Raw genomic sequence first — 22,557 nt, 5'->3', positions numbered from 1 at the left:
TATACGTAAAAGTATCAATACTGTAATAAAGAAATACTCTGTTTCATGTCAAAATGGTTCCATTTCTACACTCTCAGAGTTAAATTAACATTGATTTTACAATATAAATTGGGGGTCCCAGAGATAGAAATGCCATTAAATGGGGGGGGGGGGGGGGGGGGGGGGAACCACTGCCATAGATATAGCTATTTCCCTAGACGCACAGTGCACACACACTAGGTCGCTTACTTCTCCCCGCCCAACCTGGCACCCCGTCCCAGTGAGCAGCTCAGCTCAGAGACAGCTCAGCTAGCATCATGATGGCAGCGTCCTGCCTTCCCTTCCCCTGGTAGACTCCATGCTCATCTAGAGAGAGAGAACACACACCACTACACACAGCCACGGTACTGTACACACACAGCGAGGCAGCCCAGCCCAGCCCGGCCCGGCCAGGCGCAGATAGAAGTGCAGTGCAGTGCAGTGAGGAGGGGTTGGGGGAGGTGGGGCAGGCAGAGGGACCCCCACAACACCACCACAGGTAATTAAACCCACCATGAGCAACAACAGGACATCTTAACGTCACTGTGTTTATATCTGTGTGTGTGTGTTGGTTTTCCTCCTGGTTGAATGTAACGGTTTTCTAACGGTCTGATACACTGGCTGTATGGCTGCTTCCTGGTATGGATGAGCTGCTGTTGTTGCTAGTGGTAGCTGTTAGCATGTGTACTAGCACACACACACACACACACACACACACACACACACACACACACACACACACACACACACACACACACACACACACACACACACACACACAGGCATAATTAATAATGTATGCAATTCATAGCACTCTTCTTGAGAGTGTAAACATGAAACCAAATGGACCTGTTAAATATCCATAATGTGTGACTGTGGCCTTTTTAGTTAAAGATCTATAATGATAGTAAGGGTCCATTTGGTTTCATCTTACACTCCCAAGAGTTAAAAGATGATCTATAATAAGGGACAGGGTTCATTTGGTTTCATTTTTTCTTTACACTCTCAAGAGTTAAAGATCTGCTATCTAAGGGTCCATTTGGTTAGCAGCTGTTGGGGGACCACCTGGCTGGACCCCCTGGCCTCGAGGACCGAGAACCACTGCTGTACTGACCTAGCCTGGCTAATAAGCCAGACTAATATCACACAACACTGTCGCGGTATATCAGTCTGGGCTGGCTCCACTTGGATTTCATTTCCCGGGGAACATTTTCTCTTTGACGCAATTGGTCAGAGCTACTGTCAGTCAAAAGTCTCAAGCATTGAACGTCACTGTACCAAAGCCCGCCTATATTGCATACCGTGTCCCGATTGGTCCGACCTGTTCTCTGCTGTAGGAAAGAGGCGTGCTACTGAGCCTCGCCAGACCGTAATCCGCTGGTAGGCAACTTTTTTTTGCCAACGGCTGATTCGGTCTGGTTTATTAACCAGGCTAGTACTGACCACAATTCCCATAATGCTTTGGTGCACTGCTCCTCCTTGTGGATAGGGGGAGGGCTGTCTTACTGAGACAACATGTAGTCCAGTCCAGTGAGCCCAGCGTCCATGACATCAGAGACACTGGGCTCACTGCTACAATGTAAAATATCTAAAACCACACATTACACACATTAAGACCCCCAGGAAAGTGTTCTAAATCGTCTAAACATCAACCATTTTGGGCGGGAACCCCTTTTGGTGTTAGCATTATGTTATGCTTTAGCTATTGAAAAATAGCAGATCTACAAGCTCATAGCGCGCCACCAAGTGGCGCGCTACGAGCTTGTAGGTCTGCTATTTTTGAAAAATCAAAGAACGACTGACATAGAAACATAGCTTTATCAGAAAACTGTCAGGATGTAGAAGACATTTTTAGAATCTGATCTCAGGTCAAAATGGGTTAACATGTATTTTTTTGCAAAAAGCGTGAAGTGTCCCTTGAATGAATGAATGAATGAATGAATGAATGAATGAATGAATGAATGCACATCTGGATACCGACTGGAACCCCTGATGTTCAGGCCAGGGGTTCAGGGTTCAGGGTTCGAGGAGGGCCTGTAACTCCGTAGGGCAGAGGTTCCCAAACTTCTTCATGTCAAGGACCCCCAAATTGACACCCATTATCCTGTGGACCCCCATTTGAAGAGATATGCCAGCCAGGGACCCCCATAAGAGAAGATTTTTACGGCTTTAGCAGTGATTCTCAACCCGTTTAATTTCAAGGACCCCCAGTTTGACATGCATTAGTCTACGGACCCCCATTTAATGGCATTTATATCTCTTATATTGTATAATCAATGTTAATTTAACTCTGAGAGTGACACACTCTGAGTTACAGACCCATAAGGGTCCATTTGGATCCAAACTATCATTTAGCTGGGGACCCCCTGGAGCTACCCCAAGGACCCCTGGGGGTCCCCGGACCCCCTGGAGCTACCTCAAGGACCCCTGGGGGTCCCCGGACCCCACTTTGGGGACCACTGTCATAGATTATATTTATGCAAAATGTCAAAATATATTAAAAAACAATTACATTTTCAAAGTCTTGATCCAAGGCCAGCAACACATTGAAGTCTTGATCCAAGGCCAGCAACACATTGAAGTCTTGATCCAAGGCCAGCAACACATTGAAGTCTTGATCCAAGGCCAGCAACACATTGAAGTCTTGATCCAAGGCCAGCAACACATTGAAGTCTTGATCCAAGGCCAGCAACACATTGATTGATGGAATTGATTGAATACTTTATTATCAGTTAGCAGGAAAGTACCGTTCAATACAAGGTCTGCTGAAACCCCAAGAAAGCATTGATTGGCTTGTTTCCAGTGGGGTCCTTCATGTTGAATTCATCTGAGACGTCATCAAAGTGTCTTAACTGTAACGGCAGCGTTTTGATGTCATTGATTGATGGTGTCACGCTGCATTGATCACGCTGGTCCCTCTGACCGTTATCTGAAGAGTCACGTGACGTGAGAGGAATGAGAGCCTTCTGCCCTGGCCTGCAGCCCGCGTCACATGACCCACGTCACATGACAACTGCTACAACTGCAGAGTTGAACCTTGCTTTGCTCGCATGACCACGACAGGCTACTTACTGTACAGAGATTTATATGAATATGACAGGCTACTTACTGTACAGATATTCACTATATGAATATGACAGGCTACTTACTGTACAGATATTTACTGTATATGGATATGACAGGCTACTTACTGTACAGAGATTTATATGAATATGACAGGCTTCTTACTGTACAGATATTCACGGTATATGAATATGACAGGCTACCTACTGTACAGATATTTACTGTATATGGATATGACAGGCTACTGTACAGATATTCACTATATGAATATGACAGGCTACCTACTGTACAGATATTTACTGTATATGGATATGACAGGCTACCTACTGTACAGATATTCACTGTATATGAATATGACAGGCTACTGTACAGATATTCACTGTATATGAATATGACATGCTACTGTACAGATATTCACTGTATATGAATATGACAGGCTACCTACTGTACAGATATTTACTGTATATGGATATGACAGGCTACTTACTGTACGGATATTCACTGTATATGAATATGACAGGCTACTGTACAGATATTCACTGTATATGAATATGACAGGCTACTGTACAGATATTCACTGTATATGAATATGACAGGCTACTGTACAGATATTCACTGTATATTAATATGACAGGCTTCTTACTGTACATATATTCACTATATGAATATGACAGGCTACTGTACAGATATTCACTGTATATGAATATGACAGGCTACTGTACAGATATTCACTGTATATTAATATGATAGGCTTCTTACTGTACAGATATCCACTGTATATGAATATGACAGGCTACTGTACAGATATTCACTGTATATGAATATGACAGGCTACTGTACAGATATTCACTGTATATTAATATGACAGGCTTCTTACTGTACAGATATCCACTGTATATGAATATGACAGGCTACTGTACAGATATTCACTGTATATGAATATGACAGGCTACTGTACAGATATTCACTGTATATGAATATGACAGGCTACTGTACAGATATCCACTGTATATGAATATGACAGGCTACTGTACAGATATTCACTGTATATGAATATGACAGGCTACTGTACAGATATTCACTGTATATGAATATGACAGGCTTCTTACTGTACAGATATCCACTGTATATGAATATGACAGGCTACTGTACAGATATTCACTGTATATGAATATGACAGGCTACTGTACAGATATTCACTGTATATGAATATGACAGGCTTCTTACTGTACAGATATCCACTGTATATTAATATGACAGGCTACTGTACAGATATTCACTGTATATGAATATGACAGGCTTCTTACTGTACAGATATTCACTGTATATGAATATGACAGGCTACTGTACATATATTCACTGTATATGCATATGACAGGCTACTGTACAGATATTCACTGTATATTAATATGACAGGCTACTGCAGCTCCTTGGAACCATTATTCCCAACAGCATGTTGCAAGGAGTTGCATTAGGGCTGCACCGAAAGGGACATTCAGGCCGAAACCCAATATAGGAAACAGTTGGCCGAATACCGAATATGATTAATATTATATATCTTTTTTTCCTACCATTGCTGTCATGGCCGTGACCTTAATACCCTAACCCTTAATGGCACCTGATTTATGGCAAAATAAATGGTTATGGCAAAACTTAACTTAAATAATAATCACCATTATGGGTCCATAAAACATTTATTCAGCTCTTTTGAATGCATTAATTGCATACACTATTCGGCGATATAATTTCTGCCTATTCGGGCCGAAACCGAATAGGCCGAAAATGCATTTTTAGCCATTTTCTGCCGAATATCTTCTGCGGCCGAATATTCGGTGCATCACTAAGTGTGGTTTGTCTTGTTGCACGGCGACCCTCTGGTGTGGTTTAAGGGCTTTAGATTTAGATAGATTTAGGTTTGTATGATTCTACTGTACAGAGATTTACTGTATATGACTTTGATTGATTGATTGATTTATTAACAGTTTGCAGAATTACAATACATTTCAAGTACAACTCAATACAAAACAACTGTTAACTGTGAGTGGACGACACCATAAAGCATTACACTTGTTCACAAGAGGAAGAGGGCCCACCATGTTCAATTCATCAAAACATTTAGAGACGTATGAATATACACAACTATATAGTCAAAACAGGAAATCATCATGAAGGAGGTAAAAAGGGAAAAGAAACATACAGTGAGAGGGAACAGGGGTGGGTGGTGGGGGGGGGGGGGGGGGATTCAGATTTTACGGGGTCCAGTTTGGAATTGCAGCCGTCCGTAGGTGCCCTTTGAGAGCGGTTTTGAAGGAGTCAAGGGATTCACACAGATTTATATGACAGGCTACTGTACATATATCTAGGTTTGTATGACATGCTAATGTGTGGAGATACCGACACCAGTACGTATTTGAGTGGTGCAACCACTCCAAGGAACAGCAATGTCCGTGTTCAACTATGTTTGTGTGTGTGTGACTGTTTGTGTGTGACCAGTACCAATGAGTACCAAAAGTGGCGCTGTTGTGCCAGAAACAGAGAGAGAGAGATAGTGCTGCACTGTTGCCTGCTAATGAGAGAGAGAGAGAGAGAAAGGGGGGGGGGGATTTGCACCACTCAGTTCACACGGGTGTGAACTGAGTTAATTGCATTGTCATGCATTGTCATGCATTCAGTTGTCATTGATGCTTGTAGATCGGCTATTTTGGGCGATTTTCTGCAGTTTTGGTTGGGTCAGTGTTGGTCGGGTCCAGGCGGTCTAGCCTGGCTAATAAGCCAGACCGAATCAGACCGAATTGCCGGCGGATTACACAACAGTGAGATTTGAGTCTGGCTTATTAGCCAGGCTACAGGCGGTCGGGTCCAGGCGGTCAGGCTACAGGCGGTCGGGTCCAGGCGGTCAGGGCTCCCCAGGCTACAGGCGGTCGGGTCCAGGCGGTCAGGGCTCCCCAGGCTACAGGCGGTCGGGTCCAGGCGGTCAGGCTACAGGCGGTCAGCCAGGCTACAGGCGGTCGGGTCCAGGCGGTCAGGGCTCCCGTTGCATTCCATCAGACTATTGTCACTGAGGAAACTAAATGGAAACTAAATGGAAACTAAATGGAAACTAAATGAAAACTAAGCCATGATGACTAAAACTATAAGACTAAATATACTGACAATTCTGTCAACAAATAAAAACTAGACTAAAATGTCAGGAAGGGACTAGTGGACAAGAGATCCACTAGGAAGGGACTAGTAGACAAGAGATTCAGGTTACAATTAGTTGCATGGTGAAAAACAGAGTGCCGCGCTACGAGCTTGTAGATCTGCTATTTTCTTTTAATTGTAAAAATGTGGCGCAAAACTTTGAATATATATTCTTTCAGAGCGAACATTTAAAACAAATATATATGTTTTTTTGTGGCTTTCGCCTTTATTATACACTGCCAGACCAAGGTGCCTGGACTGTCTGTCTGTCTGTCTGTCTGTCTGTCTGCCTGCCTGTCTGTCTGTCTGTCTGTCTGTCTGTCTGTCTGTCTGCCTGCCTGCCTGCCTGCCTGTCTGTCTGTCTGTCTGTCTGTCTGTCTGCCTGCCTGCCTGTCTGTCTGTCTGTCTGTCTGTCTGTCTGTCTGTCTGTCTGTCTGCCTGCCTGCCTGCCTGCCTGTCTGCCTGTCTGCCTGCCTGTCTGTCTGTCTGCCTGCCTGCCTGTCAAGTGGACAGACTTCATGAAAAGTTGAACGACGGCACTTTGTCTGACAGCCAGGGTCAAAGGTCAGCTTGATGTCAGCCGGGGACTTATTTGTTTATCTGGCCTTGTTGTTGTGGTCTCTCTCTCTGTCGCTGTCTCTGTCTCTGTCTCTGTCTGTCTCTGTCTGTCTCTGTCTCTGTCTCTGTCTCTGTCTCTGTCTCTGTCTCTGTCTCTGTCTCTGTCTCTGTCTCTGTCTCTGTCTCTCTCTCTCTCAATCTCTCTCTCAATCTCTCTCTCTCTCTCTCTGTCTGTTAAGGGGGGGTGGCTCTATCACTCATGGCTCTCTTGCTATTGGTCGAGGGGCAGGAAGGACAATCATGTGACCACCAGCAGATCCTGGAACCCAGAGCCATCAAATAGAGGAGTTGCGACATTGGACTGAGACAAGCTGGAGTTGGAAATACATTGTTACAACTGTTTTAAAGTATTGCACAGTGACAACTAAAGTCTCTGTACTGTTTATGTTGTACGATTACTACAAAACAATCTAAAATAAAGGGATTTAAGCTGGGCTGTTGCCCTGAGTCCAATGCATTTCTGCCTACTTCCGGTCCAGGACTTGTCCCTATTTGTTGTTGAAGAAGAGCCACCATTGGACTGAAGCCCCATGAAGTGAATAACGCAGTTGTGGTAACTCTACTCTGTCTCACTCTAAGGCTCAGTTGTGGTAACTCTACTCTGTCTCACTCTAAGGCTCAGTTGTGGTAACTCTACTCTGTCTCACTCTAAGGCTCAGTTGTGGTAACTCTACTCTGTCTCACTCTAAGGCTCTGCTGGAATCTCCCTTGGTTGTTTTTATTACCTAGACTGTAGAGTGTAGCACGTGGTACCCGGTTCCACGTGGTACCCGGTTCCATGCCAGCTGCCAACATCTCCTATTGTGCATTCTCCTCCTCCTCCCCACACTCCTCCTCCTCCTCCCTACCCCACTCACTTGAGCTCTGGAGTATTTCGTTATGTCTCTATGAAAAACTGGTTGTGTAGTTTTTGGAGTTTCTCGATGCAATAACGTCGGATCCAGAGTAGTGTAGTGTTCGTCTTCCTCTCTGGCTTTGTTTGTCCAGCGCGGACGGACGGACGGACGTACGGACTGACGGCTCCCTGCGTAGCATCGGGGGGGATTAATGAGACGCCACAGTGTTCTGATTCCTTCCACTTAGTTCCTGGTGGTGTGACAGCCTGCCTCGTCCCTCCCCTCAACACGCTGGTGGTGTGACAGCCTGCCTCGTCCCTCCCTCAACGCCCTGACGGTGTGACAGCCTGCCTCGTCCCTCCCCTCAACACGCTGGTGGTGTGACAGCCTGCCTCGTCCCTCCCTCAACACGTTGGTGGTGTGACAGCCTGCCTCGTCCCTCCCCTCAACACGCTGGTGGAGTGACAGCCTGCCTCGTCCCTCCCCTCAACGCCCTGGTGGTGTGACAGCCTGCCTCGTCTCTCCCTCAACACGCTGGTGGTGTGACAGCCTGCCTCGTCCCTCCCCTCAACACGCTGGTGGTGTGACAGCCTGCCTCGTCCCTCCCCTCAACACGTTGGTGGTGTGACAGCCTGCCTCGTCCCTCCCCTCAACACGCTGGTGGTGTGACAGCCTGCCTCGTCCCTCCCCTCAACACGCTGGTGGTGTGACAGCCTGCCTCGTCCCTCCCCTCAACACGCTGGTGGTGTGACAGCCTGCCTCGTCCCTCCCCTCAACACGCTGGTGGTGTGACAGCCTGCCTCGTCCCTCCCCTCAACACGCTGGTGGTGTGACAGCCTGCCTCGTCCCTCCCCTCAACACGTTGGTGGTGTGACAGCCTGCCTCGTCCCTCCCCTCAACACGCTGGTGGTGTGACAGCCTGCCTCGTCCCTCCCTCAACGCCCTGGTGGTGTGACAGCCTGCCTCGTCCCTCCCCTCAACACGTTGGTGGTGTGACAGCCTGCCTCGTCCCTCCCCTCAAAGCCCTGACGGTGTGACAGCCTGCCTCGTCCCTCCCCTCAACACGTTGGTGGTGTGACAGCCTGCCTCGTCCCTCCCCTCAACGCCCTGGTGGTGTGACAGCCTGCCTCGTCCCTCCCCTCAACACGTTGGTGGAGTGACAGCCTGCCTCGTCCCTCCCCTCAACGTCCTGGTGGTGTGACAGCCTGCCTCGTCCCTCCCCTCAACGCGCTTGGATTATCCCTTCGTTTTTGGGTTGCACCACACAACACCTTCCCCCCTCCACCTTTTGAAGAACGGTTCCTCCTGTGGCCGTGTGCCACACAACACCTTCCCCCTCCACCTTTGAAGAAGAACAAACAGTTCCTCTGTGGCCGTGCGCGCCACACAATACCTTCCCCAGCTTGATGAACGGAGGGTTCCACCACCTGGACCTGTTCTGCTGTTCCCTGTACCACCTGAGGAGGGACCCCCTGATGGAGACGAGGAGGGACCCCCTGATGGAGACGAGGAGGGACCCCCTGCAACGAGGCCATATGGAGACCAAGAGGGACCCCTTGATGGAGACGAGGAGGGACCCCTTGCAACGAGGCCAGATGGAGAGCAAGAGGGACCCCCAGATGGAGACCAAGAGGGACCCCCTGATGGACACCAGGAGGGACCCCCTGCAGCGAGCCCAGGAGGGAGGCCAGGAGCCCAGGAGGCGGGACACCTGGGGTCAGCTGTTTCCTGGAGCCTGGACCGAGCGGGGCGGACCCGGCCGGTTCCCCTGTCCCATGGCAGAGTCCCCCCGTGGCACCGGGAGGAGGAGGAGGGGGAGGGGGAGGAGGCAGAGAGAGGTGCTTTAGTGGGTCATTTAGGGCTTCTTTTTTTTTTTAAACTGCTTTTCAGTTTGTGTGTGTGTGTGTGTGTGACTGTGTGTGCTCGCGCACGCGTGTGTGTGTGTGGGGGTGGGGGGGGGGGGGGGGGGGAGTGGGGGTTGTGTCTGTGTGTGTGTGTGGTTGCTTTTGAAAAGCGTTGCCGTTTCCTAGGTGTAACACAGCTTCTCAGCTGAGTGTTTTACTCTACATGTCAAATGTTGTGCACACGTGTGACGTGTGCCTGTGTGTGCGCATGGCAGTGTTTTGGTGTGTGTGTGTGTGCCTGCGTGTGTGTGTGTGTGCGTGTGTGCCTGCGTGTGTGTGTGTGTGCGCGCCTGCCTGCGTGCGTGCGTGTGTGTGTTACCTAATCTCGGTGCGTAACTCCAGTTCAAAGGTCAGTTGTGTGACTGAGGAGACACATGAGACTGCTGGCTCCTCCCCCTCCTGTTAACTGTCCTTCCTGTCTGTAATTTATAGTGTTTACATGATAGTGGGGGGGGGTCAAACTGGGGTCCTTGAAATTAAACGGGTCTAAAAATCTTGACATGAAAAAGGGAACGACTGGCTTCAAACTGTTAATAATATACAGTTAATATGATGTCGAGTTTGTAGAAAAGTGTGTCTCTGAGCTAACCCCCCCCCACCCCCCCCTTCTGATCCCCCCCCTCTCTGATCCCCCCCCCCCTTTCTGATCTCCCCCCCTCTCTGATCTCCCCCCCCCCCCTTCTGACCCCCCCCCCCCTTCTGATCCGCCCCCCTTCTGATTCCCCCCCCCCTTCTGATCCCCCCCCCCCCTCTCTGATCCCCCCCCCCCTTTCTGATCTCCCCCCCTCTCTGATCTCCCCCCCCCCCCCCCTTCTGATCCCCCCCCCCCCCCTTCTGATTCCCCCCCCCCCCCCCCCTGCAGGTCCTGTGAGAAGATGAATGTCATCAAGGAGAACCAAGACTTGGCCTGTTTCTACACCACCAAACACTCCTGGAGGGGAAAGTAAGTCCTTCTCTATCTCCTTCTGTTTCTACACCACCACCTTCTCTATCTCCTTCTGTTTCTACACCACCTTCTCTATCTCCTTCTGTTTCTACACCACCTTCTCTATCTCCTTCTGTTTCTACACCACCACCTTCTCTATCTCCTTCTGTTTCTACACCACCACCTTCTCTATCTCCTTCTGTTTCTACACCACCACCTTCTCTATCTCCTTCTGTTTCTACACCACCACCTTCTCTATCTCCTTCTGTTTCTACACCACCTTCTCTATCTCCTTCTGTTTCTACACCACCTTCTCTATGTCCTTCTGTTTCTACACCACCACCTTCTCTATCTCCTTCTGTTTCTACACCACCTTCTCTATCTCCTGTTTCTACACCACCTTCTCTATGTCCTTCTGTTTCTACACCACCACCTTCTCTATCTCCTTCTGTTTCTACACCACCACCTTCTCTATCTCCTTCTGTTTCTACACCACCTTCTCTATCTCCTTCTGTTTCTACACCACCTTCTCTATCTCCTTCTGTTTCTACACCACCTTCTCTATCTCCTTCTGTTTCTACACCACCACCTTCTCTATCTCCTTCTGTTTCTACACCACCACCTTCTCTATCTCCTTTTGTTTCTACACCACCTTCTCTATCTCCTGTTTCTACACCACCTTCTCTATGTCCTTCTGTTTCTACACCACCACCTTCTCTATCTCCTTCTGTTTCTACACCACCTTCTCTATCTCCTTCTGTTTCTACACCACCTTCTCTATCTCCTTCTGTTTCTACACCACCACCTTCTCTATCTCCTTCTGTTTACAGAAGTACAGGCCTGTGTCTGCATTAAATTGTCTTAAGGAAAAAAGAAATACCTCATGTCACTCACTGCCACAGTTGTTTCAGTTCATTTTAAGCTCTGTATAGGTTCTTTTGTAGTTGTAGTGTAGTTTGTTAAAGACGTTGGGAAGCTTAACGATGTTTAATTGACTACAGGCGATAGAGTGAGAGACAACGCGACCGCGTCGTTAACTCTCCATGCCCAGCTGTGCGTATGGCAGTGGATGTTTTTCTTTTCCTTTTTTCTTTGATGATCACAACTTAAGTTAGCGTCTTATAATACATTGAGCTACAGCTCAAACATAGTGCAGTCCATAATACATTGAGCTACAGCTCAAACATAGTGCAGTCCATAATACATTGAGCTACAGCTCAAACATAGTGCAGTCCATAATACATTGTGGTACAGCTCAAACATAGTGCAGTCCATAATACATTGTGGTACAGCTCAAACATAGTGCAGTCCATAACACACAGCTCAAACATAGTGCAGTCCATAATACATTGAGCTACAGCTCAAACATAGTGCAGTCCATAATACATTGTGGTACAGCTCAAACATAGTGCAGTCCATAACACATTGTGGTACAGCTCAAACATAGTGCAGTCCATAATACATTGAGCTACAGCTCAAACATAGTGCAGTCCATAATACATTGAGCTACAGCTCAAACATAGTGCAGTCCATAATACATTGAGCTACAGCTCAAACATAGTGCAGTCCATAATACATTGAGCTACAGCTCAAACATAGTGCAGTCCATAATACATTGAGCTACAGCTCAAACATAGTGCAGTCCATAATACATTGAGCTACAGCTCAAACATAGTGCAGTCCATAATACATTGAGCTACAGCTCAAACATAGTGCAGTCCATAATACATCGAGCTACAGCTCAAACATAGTGCAGTCCATAATACATTGAGCTACAGCTCAAACATAGTGCAGTCCATAATACATTGTGGTACAGCTCAAACATAGTGCAGTCCATAATACATTGTGGTACAGCTCAAACATAGTGCAGTCCATAATACATTGAGCTACAGCTCAAACATAGTGCAGTCCATAATACATTGAGCTACAGCTCAAACATAGTGCAGTCCATAATACATTGTGGTACAGCTCAAACATAGTGCAGTCCATAATACATTGAGCTACAGCTCAAACATAGTGCAGTCCATAATACATTGAGCTACAGCTCAAACATAGTGCAGTCCATAATACATTGTGGTACAGCTCAAACATAGTGCAGTCCATAATACATTGTGGTACAGCTCAAACATAGTGCAGTCCATAATACATTGAGCTACAGCTCAAACATAGTGCAGTCCATAATACATTGAGCTACAGCTCAAACATAGTGCAGTCCATAATACATTGTGGTACAGCTCAAACATAGTGCAGTCCATAATACATTGAGCTACAGCTCAAACATAGTGCAGTCCATAATACATTGAGCTACAGCTCAAACATAGTGCAGTCCATAATACATTGAGCTACAGCTCAAACATAGTGCAGTCCATAATACATCGAGCTACAGCTCAAACATAGTGCAGTCCATAATACATCGAGCTACAGCTCAAACATAGTGCAGTCCATAATACATTGAGCTACAGCTCAAACATAGTGCAGTCCATAATACATTGTGGTACAGCTCAAACATAGTGCAGTCCATAATACATTGAGCTACAGCTCAAACATAGTACAGTCCATAATACATTGTGGTACAGCTCAAACATAGTGCAGTCCATAATACATTGAGCTACAGCTCAAACATAGTGCAGTCCATAATACATTGAGCTACAGCTCAAACATAGTGCAGTCCATAATACATTGAGCTACAGCTCAAACATAGTGCAGTCCATAATACATTGAGCTACAGCTCAAACATAGTGCAGTCCATAATACATTGTGGTACAGCTCAAACATAGTGCAGTCCATAATACATTGTGGTACAGCTCAAACATAGTGCAGTCCATAATACATTGAGCTACAGCTCAAACATAGTGCAGTCCATAATACATTGAGCTACAGCTCAAACATAGTGCAGTCCATAATACATTGTGGTACAGCTCAAACATAGTGCAGTCCATAATACATCGAGCTACAGCTCAAACATAGTGCAGTCCATAATACATTGAGCTACAGCTCAAACATAGTGCAGTCCATAATACATTGAGCTACAGCTCAAACATAGTGCAGTCCATAATACATTGTGGTACAGCTCAAACATAGTGCAGTCCATAATACATTGAGCTACAGCTCAAACATAGTACAGTCCATAATACATTGTGGTACAGCTCAAACATAGTGCAGTCCATAATACATTGAGCTACAGCTCAAACATAGTGCAGTCCATAATACATTGAGCTACAGCTCAAACATAGTGCAGTCCATAATACATTGTGGTACAGCTCAAACATAGTGCAGTCCATAATACATTGTGGTACAGCTCAAACATAGTGCAGTCCATAATACATTGAGCTACAGCTCAAACATAGTGCAGTCCATAATACATTGAGCTACAGCTCAAACATAGTGCAGTCCATAATACATTGAGCTACAGCTCAAACATAGTGCAGTCCATAATACATTGAGCTACAGCTCAAACATAGTGCAGTCCATAATACATTGAGCTACAGCTCAAACATAGTGCAGTCCATAATACATTGAGCTACAGCTCAAACATAGTGCAGTCCATAATACATTGAGCTACAGCTCAAACATAGTGCAGTCCATAATACATTGAGCTACAGCTCAAACATAGTGCAGTCCATAACACATCGAGCTACAGCTCAAACATAGTGCAGTCCATAATACATTGTGGTACAGCTCAAACATAGTGCAGTCCATAATACATTGTGGTACAGCTCAAACATAGTGCAGTCCGTAATACATTGTGGTACAGCTCAAACATAGTGCAGTCCGTAATACATTGTGGTACAGCTCAAACATAGTGCAGTCCATAATACATTGTGGTACAGCTCAAACATAGTGCAGTCCATAATACATTGTGGTACAGCTCAAACATAGTGCAGTCCGTAATACATTGTGGTACAGCTCAAACATAGTGCAGTCCATAATACATTGAGCTACAGCTCAAACATAGTGCAGTCCATAATACATTGAGCTACAGCTCAAACATAGTGCAGTCCATAATACATTGTGGTACAGCTCAAACATAGTGCAGTCCATAATACATTGTGGTACAGCTCAAACATAGTGCAGTCCATAATACATTGAGCTACAGCTCAAACATAGTGCAGTCCATAATACATTGTGGTACAGCTCAAACATAGTGCAGTCCATAATACATTGAGCTACAGCTCAAACATAGTGCAGTCCATAATACATTGTGGTACAGCTCAAACATAGTGCAGTCCATAATACATTGAGCTACAGCTCAAACATAGTACAGTCCATAATACATTGAGCTACAGCTCAAACATAGTGCAGTCCATAATACATTGAGCTACAGCTCAAACAATAGTGCAGTCCATAATACATTGAGCTACATCTCAAACATAGTGCAGTCCATAATACATTGAGCTACAGCTCAAACATAGTGCAGTCCATAATACATTGAGCTACAGCTCAAACATAGTGCAGTCCATAATACATTGTGGTACAGCTCAAACATTGTGCAGTCCATAATACATTGAGCTACAGCTCAAACATAGTACAGTCCATAATACATTGTGGTACAGCTCAAACATAGTGCAGTCCATAATACATTGAGCTACAGCTCAAACATAGTACAGTCCATAATACATTGAGCTACAGCTCAAACATAGTGCAGTCCATAATACATTGAGCTACAGCTCAAACATAGTGCAGTCCATAATACATTGAGCTACAGCTCAAACAATAGTGCAGTCCATAATACATTGAGCTACAGCTCAAACATAGTGCAGTCCATAATACATTGAGCTACAGCTCAAACATAGTGCAGTCCATAATACATTGAGCTACAGCTCAAACATAGTGCAGTCCATAATACATTGAGCTACAGCTCAAACATAGTGCAGTCCAGCTACATTGTCCCTTAATGTGTGCTCATTAACCCCTACTGTGCAGGGGAGAACAAACAGTGGCTAAATGATCCAAACTTACGTTGGTTCTTGGACGCACAGGTTGGAGGGCTGGAGGGTTGGAGGGTTGGAGGGTTGGAGGGTTGGAGGGTTGGAGGGTTGGAGGGTTGGAGGGTTGGAGGGTTGGAGGGTTGGAGGGCTGGAGGGTTGGAGGGTTGGAGGGTTGGAGGGTTGGAGGGTTGGAGGGTTGGAGGGCTGGAGGGTTGGAGGGTTGGAGGGTTGGAGGGCTGGAGGGCTGGAGGGCTGGAGGGCTGGAGGGCTGGAGGGTTTGAGGGTTTGAGGGTTTGAGGGTTTGAGGGTTGGAGGGTTGGAGGGTTGGAGGGTTGGAGGGCTGGAGGGCTGGAGGGTTGGAGGGCTGGAGGGTTGGAGGGCTGGAGGGTTGGAGGGCTGGAGGGTTGGAGGGTTGGAGGGCTGGAGGGCTGGAGGGCTGGAGGGCTGGAGGGCTGGAGGGCTGGAGGGCTGGAGGGCTGGAGGGCTGGAGGGTTGGAGGGCTGGAGGGTTGGAGGGTTGGAGGGCTGGAGGGCTGGAGGGCTGGAGGGCTGGAGGGCTGGAGGGTTGGAGGGCTGGAGGGTTTGAGGGTTTGAGGGTTGGAGGGTTGGAGGGTTGGAGGGTTGGAGGGTTGGAGGGCTGGAGGGCTGGAGGGTTGGAGGGTTGGAGGGTTGGAGGGTTGGAGGGTTGGAGGGCTGGAGGGTTGGAGGGCTGGAGGGCTGGAGGGTTGGAGGGTTGGAGGGCTGGAGGGCTGGAGGGTTGGAGGGTTGGAGGGCTGGAGGGCTGGAGGGTTGGAGGGTTGGAGGGTTGGAGGGTTGCAGAAGGTGGTAGAAAGGTGGAGGTTTAGGTTTGGGAGACAGGCAGCAGTGGTTTGGTGATCTGGGCTTGAGGAAATGAGTGCAGCTAGGCCACTTATATAGCCTCCCACACCTGTGCGTGGCCAGGAAACAACCTGCCATTCAATCAGGCTTGATTGGATTGATTTGGTGTCGGTGCCTCTCAAGGGGCCAGTGAGGCTATTCAACGTTGAAGCTCTCCTCCCTAGTGGTAGGAGGAGGGACTACAGGCGGACCCGTGGATTCATGACCTGGGAAACCCCGTGCAGCTGGGCTTTAACATTGAGCGCTCGGTTGCACTTCCGCATTTGACCACCAAAATTTGGTGGTCAAATGCGGAAGTAGACGTTCTGAGACGGTACTTCCGGCAGTCTTCCGGGTGCTTCAAAACGCCACTGAGCAACTTCCACTGACATGAATAGCTGGGGGGGCGGAGCATCGCGCCAGTTCAGTCTCTATCCTTTTATATACTCTATGGTGCCTCCATGAGCCTTTTGACAACCCCATAGCCCCATTCAATTCACATTCAATGCAATTCATTTAGGGCTTATGGTAGGGGAAATAGCCAATAAGGAGCTTTTGCACAAAATAACACCTGGACCTCTTTGGTGGGGACGTAACAACTACAAAGAAAGGTAAGAAAGCCTTTTAGTATGGAATTCTCATTTAAGCTGGTTTTCATGAGCATGTCCATTCCATATATTCCACAAGGCTGGACCGTACATGGGAATACCATGACATCATCAACGTGCGACGTGAGCAGTCCCTGTTGAGTGAAAGATTCTCTATTTATGAAATAAATATAATATCCAGTCGGAAATATAATATACATATAGAACAAAGCAGAGATCTGGGCACACTTATGTTAAGAAGGAGGAAAACTTTATTCAACCGACATGTTTGGACCTATACGGTCTTCATCAGGGCTAACAAAGACCGTATAGGTCGAAGCATGTCGGTTGAATAAAGTTTTCCTCCTTTTTAACCTTTAACACAATCGGTGCCGGAAGTCCTTCAAAATAGGAGCTCTGGGGTGCCGGAACAACATGGCCGCTTTTACTCTGAAACCCATGACCCGGAAACAATCCACTAAAAAAAGTTCACTTTACATAGCTAGCTTACATTGCGATCGTTTTAGTTTATACGATATATGATCCAAAAAGCGTTCATATTTTGCGGGAGCAGAAATGAAGCCAGTATATCGATCCGTTCAACACCACGGAAAGCGCCCTGGATTAGGAGAAACGAGTCATTCTTTCCGCCGCGCTAACGGCTAACTCAATGATAAGCTAACATGGGGACATAGCGGAGCATACGGTAGCCGAGAGGCGTACTGACAAATAAAAAAAAGGGAAAAAACAGAATATTCTTATCTCTCCCCGTATCACTGAGGATGCGCTAGGACGTCCTCACACGTCTTTAGGACGCGTCGATTGGGACCCCTAGGACGTGCTGACACGTCGGATGGACGGAAACGGTTAAGTGTGCCCGGATCTCCGCTTTGTTCTATAGATGTGTAGATGTGCAGGATATTATACCTGCACACCTCCTGAGCACCGGGATATTATACCTGCACACCTCCTGAGCACTGGGATATTATACCTGCACACCTCCTGAGCACCGGGATATTATACCTGCACACCTCCTGAGCACCGGGATATTATACCTGCACACCTCCTGAGCACCGGGATATTATACCTGCACACCTCCTGAGCACCGGGATATTATACCTGCACACCTCCTGAGCACCGGGATATTATACCTGCACACCTCCTGAGCACCGGGATATTATACCTGCACACCTCCTGAGCACCGGGATATTATACCTGCACACCTCCTGAGCACCGGGATATTATACCTGCACACCTCCTGAGCACCGGGATATTATACCTGCACACCTCCTGAGCACCGGGATATTATACCTGCACACCTCCTGAGCACCGGGATATTATACCTGCACACCTCCTGAGCACCGGGATATTATACCTGCACACTTCCTGAGCACCTGGTTGCTTCCTTGCCTCTGCAATATAATATCAAGTCCAGCCCAGTCCCAATTACGGAAGTAATTAGTGAACTAACGTTGAGACTGGTGTGAATAAAGGCCTGTATGAGAACCTCTTATTCAGACTTAACTGTGTGAGAGATTACAGTGTGTGAATTCACATCATCTTAAACTTTTAGACCATATCCTTGGTCATCATATGGGCATACCTAACAATGGATGCCAAAAAAATGTCATTTTTATACACAAATAATTGTTGTGTATTTTTATATCAAAAGTCCATAAAATCAAATTTTAATTACGTTCTTCCTGAAAACGAAAACGTACTGCGTGATGACGTGTCGAGGCCCACATCGATAAAAGCCAATACAAATTAAGCTCACCCGTTTAATTCCCCATATCTCCGCATCCGTTCAGCACAGCTGCTACTGATTACAGAAATCCTCCGTTTTTATTCTCATTCAAGATAACATCCAGACAGTGTATTCGCTGAGAGCAGAGATCCAGTAATTCCACTTCTTCTAAAACTCACAACATCCAAAGGAACGGCGGAGATCGTCCTCGTGTACTTTAGGGGAATTTATTGAAAAGTCCAATCCTTTCATTTCCATCCAAAACAGAATTCCTCCTGAGCTTCTCTTAATGCGGATCCTCTTGAAAATAACACACTGGCTTAACCCGTTCTGGTGTTTTATAGCATTATGTTATACTTTAGCTACAAGCTCAGATCTATAAGCTTATAGTTCTGCTATTTTTCAAAAATCGTGAAAATGTGCCTCAGTTTTTAACTCATATTTGCTTCTGGGGGTCCCTGGAACAACATATTTTCAGATGGGGGACGGCTGCCAAATACATACATTTTTGGGGGTCCTTGAAATGAAAATGTTTGAGAACCACTGATATAGAAACATGAGGTTTTTCAGATACATTTTTTAAAAAGACGTTTTTTTTATTTTGACGTCTGGCCTAAATGGGTTAACAACACCAATGAAACAATTATAAAAACACGATAAGGTGTTACATTCCGCTAAGTGAACGGCCAAAAATCATCTCAACTCCCTCACGTTCCCTCTCCTCGCGTCACTGGTCAGTTTTCACATGCACAGTAGCTATATAGAGCAAAATATCGCGACTCGTCATCTGAACTGTAAACCTCTCTCTCTCATCTGTAGTTCTTTAAGGCCTCTCTCTCATCTGTAGTTCTGTAGTTCTTTTAGGCCTCTCTCTCATCTGTAGTTCTGTAGTTCTTTTAGGCCTCTCTCTCATCTGTAGTTCTGTACTCGTCTTTAAGGCCTCTCTCTCATCTGTAGTCCTCTAGTTCTTTAAGGCCTCTCTCTCATCTGTAGTCCTCTAGTTCTTTAAGGCCTCTCTCTCATCTGTAGTCCTCTAGTTCTTTAAGGCCTCTCTCTCATCTGTAGTCCTCTAGTTCTTTAAGGCCTCTCTCTCTCATCTGTAGTTCTTGTAGGCCTCCTAAACACAGCAGAATGCTTTCTGATCTTGGCGTTCTCCTTCAGTCCTGTGACTCTGGCCTTCAATTAGATTAGTCTCTGTTGTCTCTGTGTGGCTAACAGGCTTCTCCATGTTGTTCTGCTGCACACAAAGGCCTTCTGTCTGAGTCGAGGCTATGTCTCTGTCCTCACTCTGCTCTATGGAACTATCTATGGAACTATCTGAGTCCTCACGCTGCTCTATGGAACTATCTGAGTCCTCACGCTGCTCTATGGAACTATCTGAGTCCACACACTGCTCTATGGAACTATCTGAGTCCTCACACTGCTCTATGGAACTATCTGAGTCCTCACGCTGCTCTATGGAACTATCTGAGTCCTCATGCTGCTCTATGGAACTATCTGAGTCCTCACGCTGCTCTATGGAACTATCTGAGTCCTCACGCTGCTCTATGGAACTATCTGAGTCCTCACGCTGCTCTATGGAACTATCTGAGTCCTCATGCTGCTCTATGGAACTATCTGAGTCCTCACGCTGCTCTATGGAACTATCTGAGTCCTCACGCTGCTCTATGGAACTATCTATAGAACTATCTGAGTCCACACGCTGCTCTATAGAACTATCTGAGTCCACACGCTGCTCTATGGAACTATCTATAGAACTATCTGAGTCCACACGCTGCTCTATGGAACTATCTGAGTCCTCATGCTGCTCTATGGAACTGTCTGAGTCCACACTCTGCTCTATGGAACTATCTATGGAACTATCTGAGTCTTCACGCTGCTCTATGGAACTATCTGAGTCCTCACGCTGCTCTATGGAACTATCTGAGTCCGCACGCTGCTCTATGGAACTATCTGAGTCCTCACGCTGCTCTATGGAACTATCTGAGTCCTCACGCTGCTCTATGGAACTATCTATGGAACTATCTGAGTCCTCACTCTGCTCTATGGAACTATCTGAGTCCTCACGCTGCTCTATGGAACTATCTGAGTCCTCACGCTGCTCTATGGAACTATCTGAGTCCACACGCTGCTCTATGGAACTATCTGAGTCCTCACGCTGCTCTATGGAACTATCTGAGTCCTCACACTGCTCTATGGAACTATCTGAGTCCTCATGCTGCTCTATGGAACTATCTGAGTCCTCATGCTGCTCTATGGAACTATCTATGGAACTATCTGAGTCCTCACGCTGCTCTATGGAACTATCTTGAGTCCTCATGCTGCTCTATGGAACTATCTATGGAACTATCTGAGTCCTCATGCTGCTCTATGGAACTATCTGAGTCCTCACGCTGCTCTATGGAACTATCTGAGTCCTCACGCTGCTCTATGGAACTATCTGAGTCCTCACGCTGCTCTATGTAACTATCTGAGTCCTCACGCTGCTCTATGGAACTATCTGAGTCCTCACGCTGCTCTATGGAACTATCTGAGTCCACACGCTGCTCTATGGAACTATCTGAGTCCTCATGCTGCTCTATGGAACTATCTGAGTCCTCACGCTGCTCTATGGAACTATCTGAGTCCTCACGCTGCTCTATGGAACTATCTATGGAACTATCTGAGTCCACACGCTGCTCTATGGAACTATCTGAGTCCTCACGCTGCTCTATGGAACTATCTGAGTCCTCACGCTGCTCTATGGAACTATCTGAGTCCTCACGCTGCTCTATGGAACTATCTGAGTCCTCACGCTGCTCTATGGAACTATCTGAGTCCTCACGCTGCTCTATGGAACTATCTGAGTCCTCACGCTGCTCTATGGAACTATCTGAGTCCTCACGCTGCTCTATGGAACTATCTATGGAACTATCTGAGTCCTCACGCTGCTCTATGGAACTATCTATGGAACTATCTGAGTCCTCACGCTGCTCTATGGAACTATCTTGAGTCCTCATGCTGCTCTATGGAACTATCTGAGTCCTCATGCTGCTCTATGGAACTATCTATGGAACTATCTGAGTCCTCACGCTGCTCTATGGAACTATCTGAGTCCTCATGCTGCTCTATGGAACTATCTATGGAACTATCTGAGTCCTCACGCTGCTCTATGGAACTATCTGAGTCCTCACGCTGCTCTATGTAACTATCTGAGTCCTCACGCTGCTCTATGGAACTATCTGAGTCCTCACGCTGCTCTATGGAACTATCTGAGTCCTCATGCTGCTCTATGGAACTATCTGAGTCCTCATGCTGCTCTATGGAACTATCTGAGTCCTCACGCTGCTCTATGGAACTATCTGAGTCCTCACGCTGCTCTATGGAACTATCTGAGTCCTCATGCTGCTCTATGGAACTATCTGAGTCCTCACGCTGCTCTATGGAACTATCTGAGTCCTCACGCTGCTCTATGGAACTATCTGAATCCTCACGCTGCTCTATGGAACTATCTGAGTCCTCACGCTGCTCTATGGAACTATCTGAGTCCTCACGCTGCTCTATGGAACTATCTGAGTCCTCACGCTGCTTTATGGAACTATCTGAGTCCTCACGCTGCTTTATGGAACTATCTGAGTCCTCACGCTGCTTTATGGAACTATCTGAGTCCTCACGCTGCTTTATGGAACTATCTGAGTCCTCACGCTGCTTTATGGAACTATCTGAGTCCTCATGCTGCTCTATGGAACTATCTGAGTCCTCACGCTGCTCTATGGAACTATCTGAGTCCTCACGCTGCTCTATGGAACTATCTGAGTCCTCACACTGCTCTATGGAACTATCTGAGTCCTCACTCTGCTCTATGGAACTATCTGAGTCCTCATGCTGCTCTATGGAACTATCTGAGTCCTC

General features: G+C 46.7%; 1 protein-coding gene across 1 annotated transcript in view; it reads left to right on the top strand.

The window, feature by feature from the left end:
- Window positions 1-268: 268 nt before the first annotated feature.
- LOC306918510 (dnaJ homolog subfamily C member 13-like) overlaps window positions 269-22,557 on the top strand; it is a gene marked incomplete at its 3' end in the record, with an annotated part of 137,277 nt that continues 114,988 nt past the window's right edge. Inside the window, exons 1-2 of the mRNA XM_079531411.1 lie at window positions 269-517; window positions 10,485-10,565. Coding sequence (XP_079387537.1) covers window positions 10,498-10,565 — 68 coding nt within the window. The remainder of the gene's footprint in view (window positions 518-10,484; window positions 10,566-22,557) is intronic.

This window comes from Electrona antarctica, assembly GCF_951216825.1.
Source record: "Electrona antarctica genome assembly, contig: scaffold_152, whole genome shotgun sequence".
Classification (NCBI taxonomy): Eukaryota; Metazoa; Chordata; class Actinopteri; order Myctophiformes; family Myctophidae; genus Electrona; species Electrona antarctica.
The sequence above is the reverse complement of the archived record's forward strand: the minus strand, read 5'-3'. Positions and strand labels throughout refer to the sequence as shown.